General features: G+C 48.4%; 1 protein-coding gene across 1 annotated transcript in view; it reads left to right on the forward strand.

Moving 5' to 3' along the window:
- The window catches only part of LOC308153263 (vang-like protein 1), a 49,341-nt gene that overhangs the window by 23,120 nt on the left and 8,889 nt on the right, over positions 1-17,332 (forward strand). The window contains exons 4-5 of the mRNA XM_080526349.1: positions 13,235-13,666; positions 13,930-14,105. Of these exons, the coding sequence (XP_080382475.1) occupies positions 13,235-13,666; positions 13,930-14,105 (608 nt within the window). The remainder of the gene's footprint in view (positions 1-13,234; positions 13,667-13,929; positions 14,106-17,332) is intronic.

The following is a 17,332-nucleotide window of genomic DNA, read 5'->3' on the forward strand; positions in this document are numbered from 1 at the left end:
AGACTATCGTAAAGTTAACAACGTTACGAAGCCGCCTGATTCTTTTCCGCTTCCGTGAATGGAAGATTGTGTTGATCAGGTAGGAATTATGCGAATTATGTCAATACGTTTGATCTTCTTAAAGGGTACTGCCAGGTCCCCTTGTCTCCTAGAGCAAGGGAGATTTGTGCTTTCATTACACACTCTGGATTGTACTCATATACAGTAATGCCTTTTGGTTTACGCAATGCACCGGCAACCTTTCAACGCCTGATGAAACCGTGTTGTTTCTGGTCTGGAGGATTGTGCTGGGTATTTGGATGACTTAGTCATTTATAGTGACAGCTGGGCTCAGCATATCCTACGCATCCAAGCACTGTTTGAGAGGTTGGCATGGGCGCACCTGACAGTTAATCGGTCGACTGCCTATCTGGTTCAGGGAATCAGTGTGGTCGGGGCATGGAAGGTCAATGTGATTCACCTGTGCAGCTGTGGCCTACAGGCTTTATATGGTGAACCCCATCGACCATGTGAGTTCTTTTTTCCCACGGGCAGGTTGGCTTCTGGTTTTGTCCCTTTTTGTTTTGTCACATCATATAACATCCAACAACACACATTCCATACACTACACACACTACTGATTACACAGACTTCACTTTACATCCTTATATTGTTTATTCTTTAAGTTTATAATAAATATATGACTTTAACCCTCGATCATGTTTGGACTCCCCTTTTTGTTGTGACCACTAGGCTTGGTCGTAACACAGTGTAACACTATGCTTGTTAACTCATGACTGGGCCTTGACCTAGCAGTGTTTGTTGATCTGTCCAAGGCATTTGACTGTCGACCATGAGCTGCTGCTGGGCAGACTCAGTGATGTTGGTTTGGGTAACATGGCTATAGAGTGGAACTACCTTGCAGATAGAACCCAGTGTGTACCGGTATATACAGATGGTCACAAGTCAAGCTTCATGGAGATCTCTGAGGGAGTCCCCCACGGCTCAGTTTTAGTCTCTGTCTTGTTTACTATTTCTATAAATAACATTGGGAAGGACATGCTTACAGTGAAAGTGCATCTTTAATGCAGACAACATAATACTCAGTTGCCTCTTCCCTGAGCCAGGCTGTTGATGAGCTCCAGACTTCCTTTAAACAGTTACAGGCCTCATTATATGGTCTAAAGTTGGTTCTCAATGCTAAGAAAACCAAATGTATGATCTTTTCCAGAGCTCGCTCCCAGATCTTAGATCATTTAATATTCACACCTTAAGAGGGAACTCAATTGAAAGAGTGTCATCCTGTAAGTACTTGGGTTTGGGTGGCTCTCTTTGGGATGCTCTCTTTTTAGATTGCATATTAAGAACCTAGTAAAGAAACTGAAGGTTAGGCTGGGTTTTTATTATCGAAATAAAGCCTGCCTCAATTTTGCAGCTAGGAAAACACTTGTTCAGGCTATGTTCTTAAGTGTTCTAGACTATGGGGACATTATATACATGCATGCTGCCTCCTCTACACTTCGCTGCTTAGACTTTGTATTTCACAGTTCTCTACGCTTTATATCCAACTCATTGTCCCGTACACATCACTGTATACTTTATGATCTGGTTCACTGGCCTTCATTAAGCCTAAGGAGACAGCATCACTGGAACATCTTTATTTACAAGGGCATACTGGGCAAACTCCCCTCATATCTATGTAATTTCATGTCACTCACCAACAGCTGATTTTCGCTCCACTAGATGGTTGCTCTACCGGGTAACCAGGATTAGTTTAGAACTTGGCAGAGCCGCTTTCTCTTATTCTGTGCCCTGGTCATGGAATAACCTCCAGAACACACTACACAGCTTAATAATCTCGTCTCCCTGGGAGAGTTCAAAGCTCTGATTAAGAATTGTGTGACAGAAGAGTGCAATTGCTATTCCTAAGATGGATTTTATAATGTTTATCTGTTATCCCTTGTCTGTTTTTATTATGTTTTATTCTCCAATTTTATAACCTTGTACTTGTACTGGTGTGCTATCTTGGGCAGGTCTCCCTCGAAAAAGAGATTTTAATCACAAGGGACCTCCTAGTTAAATAAAGGCTAAATAAATTAATAAAATAAGCAGTGGGTGACAGTGCAGTGTATGACTGCAGGGCCGTCACTGGAGACTGGTAGAACCTTCTCATGCTGCTGCTGCCAGATGACTCCTTTTTAACGAGTTCATTAGAATGTGGAGGCTGGGATTGGAACAGTGTACACTCGCAGGCTCATATGCTCATGCAGCGCATGCACATAAACACCTATTAAAAGTGTGTGTGTGTGTGTGTGTGTGTGTGTGTGTGTGTGTGTGTTGTTCAGAGCCCATAGTTGTGCTGTGTGAGGACTCGTGTCTCCAGAAGACCCTGTTTGTCTGAGAGCCTGTGTATTAAAAAGAAAAAGAAAAAATTCTAGCATTATGACTGCCAAATGGCTCCTGGCCCGTGCAGAGATTACTTTTCTTACAATGACGGAATGGATGATGGATTTATGATTCACTTACTTCTAGATTCACTAGTCAAATGGATTTGTTTGGCTGTATGTAATCGCTTTGGATAAGGGCGTCATCTAAATGCCAAAAATGTAATGTAAAATGTATCTGTGTGTAAGAGAGAGAGAGAGAGAGGGCTTACAGTGCAGTGTTTGAATTGGTGTGTAAAGGCGTTGGTTTCAGTACGTTTCTTCATAAACATCTTTAATCATATGCTCCTCTGTGATCCTGAGGTACAGTATGTGTTTCAACAGAACTGTGTTTGCTATGGAGCAGCTTGCCAATGCCATTGGGGGAACGAGTCCAAAGCATACATTAACTCCATACAGTAGTGCCCCAACTAAAAGAACGAGTTCCATATCGGTCTGTGGGCTGCTCCTGTTGTGCAGTGTTTTGTTAGCATAATGCTAGTAAACCATAGGAGGATACTCGGTAGACTAGACTGCCTTGGCGGTGCTAGGCTAGTGATGTTGTGTAACTGAGGAATGCCTTCAGGACCTGTAGGCCACCATTGTGTGAAATGTCACACAAGAGAAAGATGATATATATAATCCTGGAGACATTTTGGGGGAATTACTAGTACCCCCATCCTGGCACAGAGGGCCGTTTGAAAGAGGAGAGTGGCTCTCAATTTATAGTTTGCAGGGATGTCGATGACATCAGATGCCCCCGAGCACAACAATAAGAACACTGTAGTGTGTGTGTGTGTGTGTGTGTGTGTGTGTGTGTGTCTGAGTCTGAGTCTGAGTCTGTGTTTTTGTGTGTTTGTGTGTTTGTGTGTTTGTGTGTTTGTGTGTTTGTGTGTTTGTGTGTGTGTGTGAGAGTCGGAGTCTGTGTGTCTGTGTATCTGCGTGTGACTTGAACTTTGTGTCACGACGGCTAATTGTGTTTGTGAAGGCACATTACACACGTGCACAGTGGAGCGCGTGTGTGATGGTCATGTGCTCTCTGGCATGAAAGTGAATGAAGATTATTGGGCTCAATGTGGGGCTGTTGACAGCTCCCCTTTCTTTCGGGCTGCCGATTGGTTGTGCCATTTCCGCATTCAAAAGCCAAAGGGTAACAACCAGGGATCCGTCCGAAGCCCCACCTCAGTGTGGAGCTGCTTTAATTGCATATTATGCTAGGAATGGTTGATGATAACTGCTTTTCAATGGAGCGCAGTGTCTACCATTAACCCTAAACCTTCTTTTTTTCCCCCTTTCTTTTTGCAACAAGGTGTCTCATACTATTGGAGACTGAGGTTGTATTTTTTATCCCTGGCTGAATAGCTAAAGGATCTGATTGGTCTGGTTCTGACCCAACAACATTGTACGAGCCATAGCTGCCATTGGTTGCCCAGGACGACCCTGCTCTCGCTCATTAAGCCCCACCCCCTGCCGCTTGCTCACTCTCCCACGCCATAGGCTGAGCAGTGACACCATAGTGCTCACTGGGTCAGAAGAAATGGATGGAGAGTGGAGCAGAGGAAAGAGGTTGCCCTCAGGGATATAGAAGAATAAAGGGAGATAGTTTAAGGAAGGGGAGGAGAGGGGGGACACAGCTAGGGGTGGGTGGCAGGCTGGCAGGGGCCCTCTGCACCATAATTGGTTTGTTATTTTGTTTGCCTTCTCTCTCCCTCTGGGGGGCACAGATGTTTGTTTAATGGACCACTCCTCCTTCCTCCATTCCCCCCTCCACCCCTTCTCCCCCTCCGTGCTGCTGTTAGGACATCCCATGTGATCTCTTTCTCTCTCCCCCCCCTCTCACTGTGTGTGTGTGTGTGTGTGTGTGTGTGTGTGTGTGTGTGTGTGTGTGTGTGTGTGTGTGTGTGTGTGTGTGTGTGTGTGTGTGTGTGTGTGTGTGTGTGTGTGTGTGTGTGTGTGTGTGTGTGTGTGTGTGTGTGTGTGTGTGTGTGTGTGTGTGTGTGTGTGTAAGAGAGAGCGCTTTTCAATGCTCGGGACATGAAACACAGAAACATAGCCCATACAATCCTCCCTCTCTCAGGGCATGATGGGTGATTCCTCTATGACAAGACAAATAAAGAGGCCAGGTTGCAGTGCAGCAGTGGAGGCAGGGACATAGCCCGACTGGCCGCGGCTCTGCTGGGACTCACCCGCTAGTTCTTCACCATGGCCGAGCTCCTTGTCCTGTCCGGAGGAAGCTGTGCATAAAGTCTTTACTTTTATATATATATATATATATATATAAACACAAGCTCATTGCCTCTGTGAGTCAGTTCTGTGATGGAGGGGTTGGAGGACGTGGTGGAGGAAGAGATTGGGGTCATGGAAGAGTCAAAGGAAGATGTGGTTACAGAGGTGGAGTCCATTTCTCCGCCTGAGCCTGGTTCAGCAGGGGGGTGTCCACAGCCAGGCGAGGTAAGAAACAGCACTGACTGACTGACTCACAGACTCATTGACTCACTGACTGACTGACTGACTGACTGACTCACTCACTCACTCACTCACTGACTGACTGACTGACCATCAGCAATCTTGTTTACACCTGGCAAACACAACGGTATAAAAGGGGTGAGCCGGAGAAATCACCGTAAATCAAGGCCTGTGTAAACGGGCGTGAGACAAAAAAATAGATCTAAATCTTTTACTGGCTTTTTACTGTGGGAATGGAGCTAGTGAGTGTTGAGCTAGTGAGTGAATGGACTAGACCGCTCTGTAAACGGTTGTTTACCGCTGTGGTGGAGACTACCTTAAAGTGCCGTCTTGGTGGCTGACTTGCTGTGTACAGTATTCATTTTGAGTATGGGTGCGTGCATTTGTTGAATACAGTAATTCTGTGTGCCTGTGTGTGTGTGTGTGTGTGTGTGTGTGTGTGTGTCTGTGTGTGTCTGTGTTAAGCTGTTAATGGTGCGGAGGAGGGCAGGTGCTTGTGTTTCTACAGTACCTGATGATGACAGTGACAGCGTGGCATGTATCCTGGGCCCAGAATCAGAGTGTAACTACGTTGTATTAATGAGTTAGTCTCACAACGATTGGGTGGTGGGGGTTAGTTGAGGAATTCTTATCAATGACTTTTTCCAATCCTGGGAGGCTGAAGTAACATTCCTCTTTCCTCCTTCACAGCTCTCTGTTCCCCTGTTTCTCCTCTGGCTGCTATGTCAGTCGAGGAACATTGCTGAACACTTACCACTTACTTTCCCTGTCTTGACATGTAATTGGCAGCTGGGTTGGCTGTGTGCACTGCTTGGCACGACTGTGCAAACAGATAGACAGACAGACCCTGCGTTGGTGCAGTCAGTGTGTATACACACACATACACACACACACACACACACACACACACACACACACACACATACACACACACACTGTGTAATATGCACATACACAGACACTTTTATATCGAAGTTAACTTTTATCTCAATGAAACACACCCCTCATCTCCCTGGAGTCTGTAGAGTCTATGCTCTTGCTCTAAGCGAAGGACCTTGTTTTGTTTACCCCACTTACTGTAAAGAACAGCAGCACACAAGCTTTTAAAGGACATGTGATGTACTGTCAGACAATAGCTAGTATTCATACTCACAGATGCGGTTACTGCGTCTTTTCAGTTTTGGACAAAGTGGAACATTTCCACAATGTTTCTTTTTCTCATTGCAGTTTAGAATGCAGGCTGATGGATACATAGTCAGTCAGACAGACAGACAGACAGACAGACACACCCACACCCACCCACCACACACACACACACACACACACACACACACACACACACACACACACACACACACACACACACACACACACACACACACACACTTAAACTAGTGCACTTCGGGCTCAGTATAAAATGTTTTTTTGCCACATCAGTAATTTCCTTTGCAACCAACTCTATTCATATTATTGAATAGAAGGAAATGAGGGTCTTGTATTTGTGTGTGTTAGTAGTTTCTTTGTAAGAGTGGCTATGTGGTGTTGGGGTGGGGGGTCTCTTTCCGTCCCTGTATTCTATAATCCCTTGGAGCGTTCAGATTTCACTGGATTCCTCATCACCATGGAGATGTCACAGTACTGCTCACCGCCCTACTATCCAGTGTCTCCTCCTCTCCCCTCCCCTCCTCTCCTCTCCTCTCCTCTCCTCTCCTCTCCTCTCCTCTCCCAGCTCTGTCTGTCTGAGTGTGCAGCAGTGTGTGGGAGAGAACATGTCAAATCGGATGTTTCAATTTCATGCCTATTGTATTGGCTCCTCACTGAAACACCCGCCCCCCAACTCACGCCACTTAGAATTCTACGTGAAAGCCCACCGGTTTACATTAATCAGGGTGGACTCAGTTAGTTGACAGTGAGTAGTGTGTGTGTGTGTGTGTGTGTGTGTGTGTGTGTGTGTGTGTGTGTCTGTGTCTGTGTTTGTGTGTGCGTGCGTGCGTGCGTGTGTGTACGTGTACATGTGTGTTTGTGCGTGTGTGTGTGTCTCTGCGTGTGTGTGTCTCATTGAGACAAGTTAATTTAGATACATTTAAAAAAAACAATATATGTGTGTGTGGGGGACGACGACAATGACGACACGTGTGGGCATGCTAGTGTGGTTGTGGATATGTCAATGCATCTGTGTGTGTGTGTGTGTGTGTGTGTGTGTGTGTGTCTGTGTGTGTGTGTATTTGTGCACGCTCCTCTTTGTACTGTACTTGGACTGTTTGTTTCAATCCGCTTTCTCCCTCCCTTTCTCTGGCCCTCTCTCCTCTCTTCCTCTCTGCCCTCTGTCATTTTCTGTTGTATCGGGGCAGTGCTGCTGCCAGGCACTTTCCCGCTTCTATTAGATCAGGTCCTGGTGATTCCCTAATCCCATGATGAGATTGTCACTCTATTTTTACTCAGTGGGGCCTGTATGGACCCAAAACAGGACTGTCCTCTACCTTGTGCTCCACCTGTGTTGTGTTTTTTATTTTTTTTTAATGACATTGATATTGGAGTCCCATGAATTCAGTTAGAATAGTCACGGAATGCCGGATGCCAACCTGGATGATTTGTGGAACGCTGTGTGTCGAAAGCTTTGTTTGAGAGGCTTTTTCACTAATTGACCCATTGTGGTTTATCCTAATGGAGCATTTCTCTCAAGAGTGCTTAGTCGAAATGAGGGAGAGATTGAATTTGTTTTCTCTCACTCTCTCTGTGAATTTAATTGGAATCATGAAAGACCCCTTGTTCTCTGTCTTAGCAGAGGACCTCTCCAAAACCACTTAGCATTGATGAAGGAGCTCTGACTCTTCTTCTCTCCTACACACATCCACTGGCCTAGCCGCCTACACACACACACACACACACACACACACACACACACACACACACACACACACATACACACACAAACTTGTATCTCAATTTTGGCTATGGGCCTTGGTGGAGCCAGGAGCAAGGTACACAACTCAATACGGCACCTTAACAACACACAATGGGTTGGTCAGTCGACTCCTAAATCAAAAGCACAACATGAAACTCCACTCCAATGCAACACCACAGTCCTCAGTGTCTATTAAGGCAATGATTTGAAAGATGTATCATGACCCAATCCCTCTATGAGATGTTGGTTTTGGAGAGGTGAAAGTGAAGTGAAAAATGTGCTGCACTACCTCATTGTGAAAACGGATCCAAAATAAAAATGTTTATAGCATTGGATTGTCAATCATAGGACTTTATTCTTGATATTTTATTCTTCTTTTTTTTTATCTTTGGACCTCTAATGATTCTTCTTTTGCTAGAAAATGTGTTGTTTTTGTGTACTTTTGTTTTCCCATCTAAATACAATGATAGGTGTCAGATTACATAACACCCACCAGTGTCTCTTGACCGTGCGACCCCTTGACCCCAACGTTCAGCATTCCAGTGAGCTTTACTGCTCTCTCCCATTGATCCACTGTGATGGTGGTATCCTCAGGGGGCCAGACAGGCTGACGTCATGGCTATATTTATGATGTCACAGTGTGTTATCTAGATCTATCTCTCTCTCTCTCTCTCTCTCTCTCTCTCTCTCTCTCTCTCTCTCTCTCTCTCTCTCTGTCTGTCTGTCTGTCTGTCTGACATTTTAGGTCAGTTCTACTGGCTCAGGCAAGAAACATAGACACTAGTCATTATGACTCAGGATAATGAGAATGCCGTACGTGTTACCGACCCTGGCCCGAAGCTCAATGGACAGGAAGGGAGAGATATGATGAAAGGAAGGATGAGGGAGGAGGACGGAGGTGTGGTTACCTTCTACACGCCTCAGGTTGTTGTCACAATCTCACTGACAGCTCTCTGCATCCTGTAGTCTGTGGAGTAGAAGGCACTTTGATCACACAGGTGGGACTGTAATGTCAGGGAAGCAGCCAACAAATACAGTACATTGAGGATTCTCTCCGGACAATGCGCACAGTGACGTCATCATCACCCACAAAGCAAGATGGCTGCCAAGTGATACTGCTCAGCACAGTGTGCTTTGAATTGATCTTTTTATCCACTAATAGTCGGTTTGAGTCGTGTTTCTCACCAAATACTCTGTGAAGGAAGGTTTCTCCTCTAAAACCTCTCCAAGAAGTGCACATCTGGCTGCTTTTATGGACTTTTAAATCCACAAACAAGTTGAGTCACTTCCAGGCTTCAGCTAGCTTTAGCTTGCTAGCTTCAGCTACCTGCTACAGCCTGGACTCTGGCCTACATCTCAGTTTGCTTCATCCTGGCTCTACATCTCCTAAGCCTGGACCTCAGCTGTTACCTGCTTGGCTCTACACCTGCAGCCTGGACTTAAGCTAGCCCCAGCCTGGGCCCACACCTGCTACAGCCAAACAATCTCCGACAGGTAGGCTGGCTGCTATATGCTGCTGCTGCTAGCTTACCTGTTCACTGCTACAAGCTACAACACCTGCTGCCTGCTACCGTGCTACAAGCTACAACACCTGCTGTTTGTTGGCATGTATTTTCCTGTGGCCTTCTGGCCTACACTGCTGGTTACTTGTCTGCTCACTCTGGCCCAATCTCCTGAGGTTGCACCCGGGCGTTTACACAGGCCAGCCATAGTTTCCTATGGTGGTGGCACGCTGGATTTCAGTTTACTGCCCAGAGATGCCTCCACTTTCTGGATTACAAAGAATACATGTCTTCCTAGTCTGTCTGTGCCATGCTCTCCATTGTATTCCTTCATACTGTTGCAGCAATTTATTGACCCTCCTCTCCCAATCCATGCCAAACCCTCCATGAAAAATAACAATCATCTTAAGCAATGCTATGGCTCCATACTTAGACGCATTTTGATTATCCTCATCCTTTTCATCTCTGGTAATGTACATCCCAATCCAGGCCCAGCTATTGTTGATCATGCCATCTCTGACCTGTCATTCAATGATTTTTGTGATCGCAAGTCTATGGGCTTTCTACACATTAACATCCGTAGCCTGTTACCCAAACTAGACCTGCTAAAGTCCTGGGTACACACTGTTATTCCTGATGTTCTAGCTATTTCAGAATCATGGCTTAAGAACAGTGCTTCCAATCTCCATACCAGGTTACAACATTTTTCATCAGGACAGAGCCACCAAAGGTCCAAGTCTGTCCCCAAACAATTTGAACTGCTAGTGTTAAGGATCAAACTGTCTTCCAATTTCTCTCTCTCTGTCGCTGTCTGCTACAGACCACCCTCTGCCCCAGCTTGCACCCTAACTGCACTTGGTGTACTCCTGGCCCCACACGTTTCCTCTGAGTTTGTCCTCCTGGGTGATCTCAACTGGGACATGTTCAACCCCCCAGACGTAGTCACGCAGCAATTCGATGCTCTGAACCTTTCCCAAATCATATCTGAGCCCACCAGACACAATCAGAAATCCCCTTCATCTGCCACGCTGATTGATGTCATCCTTACGAATGCCCCTTCTAATTATAAATCTGGTGTCTTCAGTCAAGATCTGAGTGATCACTGTGCCATTGCCTGCATACGCTCTGGCTCCTCGATCAAGCGACTATCAGTGATCGTAACCAAGCGCTCTCTGAAGAAGTTTGAGCTGGTGGCCTTTCTCCACGATGTTGCAGCAGAGAACTGGGACCGAATTAATTCAGTCTCCACTGTGGATGACGCCTGGTCCTATTTTAAGATGACTTTTAATCAGATCATCAACAAACACGCCCCACTCATAAAATCACGGATAAAGGATCGCTTCAGCCCCTGGTTTTCCCATGACTTGGCTGAGTTGATCCGCCAGAAGAACACCTTATGGCAGAAAGCTTGTTCCACCCAGTCTCCTGCTGACTGGCTTGCCTTTAGGCAGTGTAGAAATAAAAGCACTCAGGCTGTCAGAAAAGCCAAAACCAGTTTCTTCTTGGACAAATTTGCATCCTGTGGCTCTGATGCCAAGATGTTTTGGAAAACGGTCAAAGCCATGGAAAACAAACTCACTTCCCCTCATCTTCCTAGTGCAATGACCTTTGGTGACGCTGTTGTCACTGACAAGTCTCACATATCTTCGCTTTTTAATCATCACTTTGTCAACTCGGCCCATGTATTCTCAGCTACTCCCCCCATTGCTGCTTCATCACATTCTCCTCCTCCTTCCAGCTGTGACGCTTTCTCCTTTAAACCTGTCTTGACCTCAGAGGTTTTAGAGGAGCTAACCAAGCTAGACTCAAACAAGTCTGCTGGTCTTGATGGGCTCGAACCCATGTTTTTGAAAGCTGCTGCACCTGTCATTTCCACTCCCATCACACGGCTATTCAACATGTCTTTTGAGCTGTCTATCTTTCCTCCTGACTGGAAATCCGCGCTGGTCTTTCCCCTCTTTAAAGGTGGCTCTAGCTCCGACCCCAACTGCTACAGGCCCATCTCCATCTTGCCGTGCCTGGCCAAGGTCCTGGAGAAGCTGGCTCACAAACAGCTCAGCCACTTCATGGCCTCAAACAACATCCTGTCCAACATGCAGTCTGGGTTCCGGCATGGCCACGGGTGCATCACAGCTACCTTGAAAGTTCTGGATGACATTGTCACTTCCTTGGACTCCAGGCAGGTCTGCATCGCTGCCTTTATCGACCTAGCTAAGGCCTTTGATTCTGTCAACCACTCCATCCTTCTACAGAGGCTCTCCAACATTGGTCTCTCGACAAACTCTTGCAACTGGTTTGCCAGCTATCTAACTGACCGAGTTCAGCAAGTGAAGACTGAAAACATCTTGTCAGACCATCTCACCATCTCTAAAGGGGTGCCTCAAGGCTCCATCTTGGGACCAATGTTGTTCTAAATCTACATCAATGATATAGCAAAGGATGCTGGCAAATCCCAGATCCATCTTTATGCTGACGACACCATCTTGTATTGTGCAGGCCCTTCACTCCACTCTGCGGCTTCCACTCTACAACTCAGCCTCACCTCCATTGAGCAGTCTTTCAGCAGTCTTTTCATCATCATCATCATCTTCTTCATCATCTAAATGTCGTCTCGGTCTAAAGTGGGCCTCGTCAAGCAGACAAGCCTGGTTAAGCCTGGTCAAGCACGACAGAATGAGAGCTTGTGATGTGGGGCTGGTTTTTACGATGCTAGGCCTGGTCTGGCCTGGCTGGTTGGCTACAGTGAGATCTAATATCTCTGTGGTGGCTAGGTTCCGGCTCCGGATTGAGTGTCACTATAAATCCTGGCCCCCCTATTGTCCTGCCCCGACCCCCCTCCCCCCATCCTGTGCTGTTTTAACCCCTGGGGCGATGGGACAAAGAGCCCCCCCGTATCTCAACAAGCCCAGGGGGATGATACTGCATCCTGTACGAATTCCCTTTTCCCCCCACTCTCCCTTTCTCTCTCTCTGTGCTATTTCGAGCGCCCTACCGATGACTCTGTTGGAATCGGAGTCTGTCCTCTGCCGCGAAAAAACAAACATCTAATCAGCCTCCATCTGTTGTACTTTCGGGAGCAGAGAGCAGCTATGTATGTCACTAGGGGGGGGAAGCCCATTGGTCTGTTCTGTTGCCACGGGGCTGCCCTTTGGCTAACGCGGTGAGCTGCTCTGTAGAGACAAGTGTGTGTGCGTGCGTGTGTGTGTGTGTGTGTGTGTGTGTGTGTGGGCTGGGCTGTGTTACGGTCGGTGCGACGACTGCTCTGTACAGGGCCGTATATCCCTGTTATTCCAGCAGCTCTCTCATCTCACTTCACTATTGGCGGATGGCGTCGAAACACCGAGGTCAGCGCGCCGCCTAGCCCATACCCCCCAGTTGGCAGCAGGCTTACCCCGGCTGTTTTCTTTTTCCACTTCCTATCTTTCTTCTTTTTTTTTCCTCTCTCTCTCTCTCTCTCTGCTCCCTTTCCCTTTGCCCTGCTGACAGTTGAGCAGAAGCACAGAAGCCCAGTCCCTCATGCCTCCTATAGAAGTGGGTCTACAGAGATGAGAACTAGAAGCGAATCAAGTCTAACTTGTCATTGAGTGTCTTTCTCGTGTCCCACTTAAACAGCTTATTGAAGCAGTTACACACTCATGTTAACTGTTAACTGTATTTAACAGTATAATATTGTATTTTACAGTTTACTATATTGTATTTAACAGTATAATATTGTATTTAACAGTATATATGTGTTTCTCTCTGTCCCTCTTTCTCTCTTTCTCCCCCTCTCTCTCTCTCCACCCACCACCCTCCATCTCTCCCTTTCTCTCTCTCTCTCTCTCCACCCACCATCCTCCCTCTTTCCCTCTCTCTCCCTCTCTCTCTCTCTCTCCATCTCCCTCCCTCTCTCCCTCTCTCTCTCTTTTCTCTCTCTCTCTCACCCACCCTCCCTCTCTCCCTCTCTCCGTCCCCACCAGGATGACAACTGGGGGGAGACCACCACAGCGGTCACGGGCACGTCGGAGCACAGCCTCTCCCAGGAGGACATTGTGCGCATCACCAAGGACCTGGAGGACAGCGTGGGCCTGGACTGCCGCCGCTACTTCACCCTGACTCTGGCCGTGGTCCTGGGGCTGCTGGTGTTCTTCACCCCCGTGGCCTTCCTGGCCCTCCCCCACCTGCTGTGGCCGGAGAAGCTGCAGACCTGCGGCACGGCCTGCGAGGGCCTCTTCATCTCGGTGGCCTTCAAGCTGCTGATCCTGCTCCTGGCGGTGTGGGCGCTGTTCTTCCGGGCGCCGCGCGCCGGCCTGCCCCGGGTGTTCGTGTTCCGGGCGCTGCTGGCCGTGCTGGTGCTGCTGTTCGTGGTGTCCTACTGGCTGTTCTACAGCGTGCGAATCCTGGACTCACAGGTACACGGACAGAGAGGGAGTGGGGGGGGGGGGGTGTGTGTGTGTGTGGGAGTGGGAGTGTGTGTGTGTGTGTGTGTATGTATATGGTGGGTGAGTGTGTGTATGTATGTATATTGTTTGTGTGTGTGTGTGTGTGTGTGTGTGTATGTATATTGTGTGTGTGTGTATGTATATTGTGTGTCTGTGTGTATGTGTATATTGTGTGTGTGTGTGTGTATTGACCCCCTCTCTCCCCCTGTGCTTCCTCCTGCTCCTCTGTGCAGGATGAGAACTACCAGGGCATCGTGCAGTACGCCGTGTCCCTGGTGGACGCCCTCCTCTTCATCCACTACCTGGCCATCGTGCTGCTGGAGCTTCGGCAGCTGCAGCCGTGCTTCTCCCTCTGCGTCACACGCTCCACCGACGGGGAGATGCGCCACTACAACCTGGGCCAGCTCAGGTGAGAGGGGTAGGGGGAGGAGGTGGGGGAGGAGGGGAGGACATGGGGAGGGAGGGAATGAGGAAGGAAGGAAGACCTCAGGGAGAGAGAGTGAGGGGGGAGAAGTCAGAAAGAGAGAGAGAGGGGGGGGATATATGGAGAGAGAGAGAGAGAATGAGGATGGAGCAGTCAGAGAAATGAATTGGGGGAATACTTCAAAGGGGATGAGCGAGTAAGATAAAACAAGAGAGGGAGAGAGAGAGAGACAGCAGGGAGGGGAAAGAGTGAGGGGGCGGACATTAGAGAGGGAGGAAGGGCTAGGGGAACAGCTCAGAGGAGGGAGAGGGAGAGGGAGAGGGAGAGGGAGGTGTATGAGTAAGACTCACAAGACTGCGTGTTCTCATGAGCCAGAGAGAGAGAGAGAGAGAGAGAGAGAGAGAGAGAGAGAGAACAGCTCAGACTAGAAGAACCTGGTCTGTAATGGCTTCTGCCGTTGTTTTTAGCCAAGGGAATCATGTGAGGTCTATAAATTACATCGTAACCTGTCAGCCGGTTGTGAACGTTTTAACCTCACCCTGAACAACAACCCTGTCCACCTTTCTGGAACTCTAATGGAGGTTGTGACAAGACGGTGAAACACACAAAAAAGCCCCTTTAGCCTGAGTCTTGGCTGGTGTGGTTGAGTTGCCGCCCTGGGGGGGTGTTGTCCCCTGATAAGTGGCTGCTCTGTCGTCTCCCTGCTTGGCCAGCGACACTGGCAAGTCTTGTCTGTTGTGCGTCTGTGACTGTAAACAAACGGCTAATTACGCCTCCCTAGAGGCCACACACAGCATCTGGTTAGCCCTGACATACACACAGGCACACACTGTACAGGCACACACACACACACACACACACACAGACACACGCACGCCTGCACACACATACATACACACATACATACACACACACACACACACACGCACACACACACGCACACAGGCCTGTTTCCGGCCATGACTGGTGACGACATTCCTTTGTTTCTGGCAGGCAGGCTGTCTGGCGGTTTCTGATGCCTTATCATAATTGTGATAAGTGTGTGTGTGTGTGTGTGTGTGTACGTGCGTGCGTGTGCTCTGAGTGGGCCTGGAGGCCTGTTTGTCTGGCCTTTGATAGCAATCTGAGGGCAGAGGAACCCCCCTCGGTGCTTCAAGCACCAAAACCTCCTCGCTCGGCAAGGACCCTGCTACTTAGGTCTGAAGACCCCCCCCTCCTCCACTCCCAGTGGGGTGGGCTAGCATCTCAAGCCCCTACCGCTGGAGGAGCCACAGGCAGTGAGAAGTAGCCCCCGTGTGTGTGTCTCCTCTCTGCCACAGGTTAATAATTGATCAAAGGGCTGTAGCCCTGGAGACGCTGACACAGCACTAAGTGCTGCTGCCTCACAGTGTGTGTGTGTGTGTCTTTTTGTATATTTTTAAAACGTAATGGAGTGGGTGTGCGTGCTGCAGTTTGTCCTTGCTGTTGAGGTGACTGGATATTCAATTGTGTGTGTGTGTGTGTGTGTGTGTGTGTGTGTGTGTGTGTGTGTGTGTGCGCGCACACGCCATCCCAGGAATATGTGTGTGTAAAGTAAAAGTGACGTGCAATTGTGTGTGTCGTAATAATATTATTATGTGTGTGTGTGTGGTGTGCGTGTGTGTGTGTGTGTTAGTATGTGCATTAGTGACATGTGCAATTGTGTGTGTCGTAAAGTGTCTGTAGATAGCGTGTGTGTGTGTGTGTGTATCATCCCAGGAGTACTTAATTATTTACGTCTAAACACAAGTGTGTGTGTGTGTGTGTCTGTCTGTCTGTGTGTGTCCGTCTGTGCGCGTGTGTGTGTGTGTGTAAACATATCTGTCTGTGTACCTCCCCCGCAGGAGGACTTAAGCCATTGTGTATACATGCATCTGACCCCCCACACCCCCCACCCCCTCTATGTTCAAACACAGCCCTGCTAATCCTCCTGATGCCATGTCCTCTATGTCCACCCTCGCTAGTAGGAGATGAACATGACGGCTTTGGTCCATCGGAGTGGACAGATGGCTCTCTGCTAACCTCTACACACCGCAGTGCCCCTCCTCTCCCCTCGTCTCCCTGTGTGAAGGCTGCTTTATTTACTGCTTAGGGATCAGAGGGACATGTCCTCCAGCATCACCGCGCCCGACATGTTGTAGCAGCAGCAGAGAGAGAGAGAGAGAGAGAGAGAGAGAGAGAGAGAGAGAGAGAGAGAGAGAGAGAGAGAGAGAGAGAGAGAGAGAGAGAGAGAGAGAGAGAGAGAGAGAGAGAGAGAGAGAGAGAGAGAGAGAGAGAGAGAGAGAGAGAGAGAGAGAGAGAGAGAGAGAGAGAGAGAGAGAGAGAGAGAGAGAGAGAGAGAGAGAGAGAGAGAGAGAGAGAGGGGCTGATAACAGACTGCCTGGAGGATCTCTGGTTCTGCACTAAAGCAACATTCTGCTTAGATTCTGCCCTGTGGTGGTGGGGGAGGACAGGGGGAGGGGGGGGAGGAAGACAGAGGAAAGGAGAGAAGAGGACAGAGGAGAGGAGAGGAAGACAGGACAGAGAGGATAGTAGAGGAAGACAGGTCAGAGAGGATAGGAGAGGAAGACAGGTCAGAGAGGATAGGAGAGGAAGACAGGTCAGAGAGGATAGGAGAGGAAGACAGGACAGAGAGGAGAGGAGAGGAAGACAGGACAGAGAGGAGAGGAGAGGAAGACAGGTCAGAGAGGAGAGGAGAGGAAGACAGGTCAGAGAGGATAGGAGAGGAAGACAGGTCAGAGAGGATAGGAGAGGAAGACAGGACAGAGAGGAGAGGAGAGTAAGACAGGTCAGAGAGGAGAGGAGAGGAAGACAGGTCAGAGAGGAGAGGAGAGGAAGACAGGACAGAGAGGAGAGGAGAGGAAGACAGGACAGAGAGGAGAGGAGAGGAAGACAGGTCAGAGAGGAGCGAAAGACAGGGGAGCAGAGGAAGACAGGGGAGGAGAGGAAGAGAGCAGTGGGAAGGAGACGAAGACAGAGCAGAGGGAAGGAGAGAAGGACAGTGGAAAGGAGAGGATAAAACGATGGGGAGGGGAGGAAGACAGGAGAGGACACGAAGACAGTGGAGAGCAGAGGAGAGGAAGATAGGGTAGTGAGAGAGAAAAACAAGGCGAGCGAAAGAGTGGTAAACAGGGCAGAACAGAAGAAAACAGATGAGAGGGAAAGATAGAAGAGTTTACTGGAGGAGATATGCA

The sequence above is a fragment of the Nansenia antarctica genome, assembly GCF_963989245.1.
Source record: "Nansenia antarctica genome assembly, chromosome: 3".
NCBI lineage: Eukaryota > Metazoa > Chordata > Actinopteri > Argentiniformes > Microstomatidae > Nansenia > Nansenia antarctica.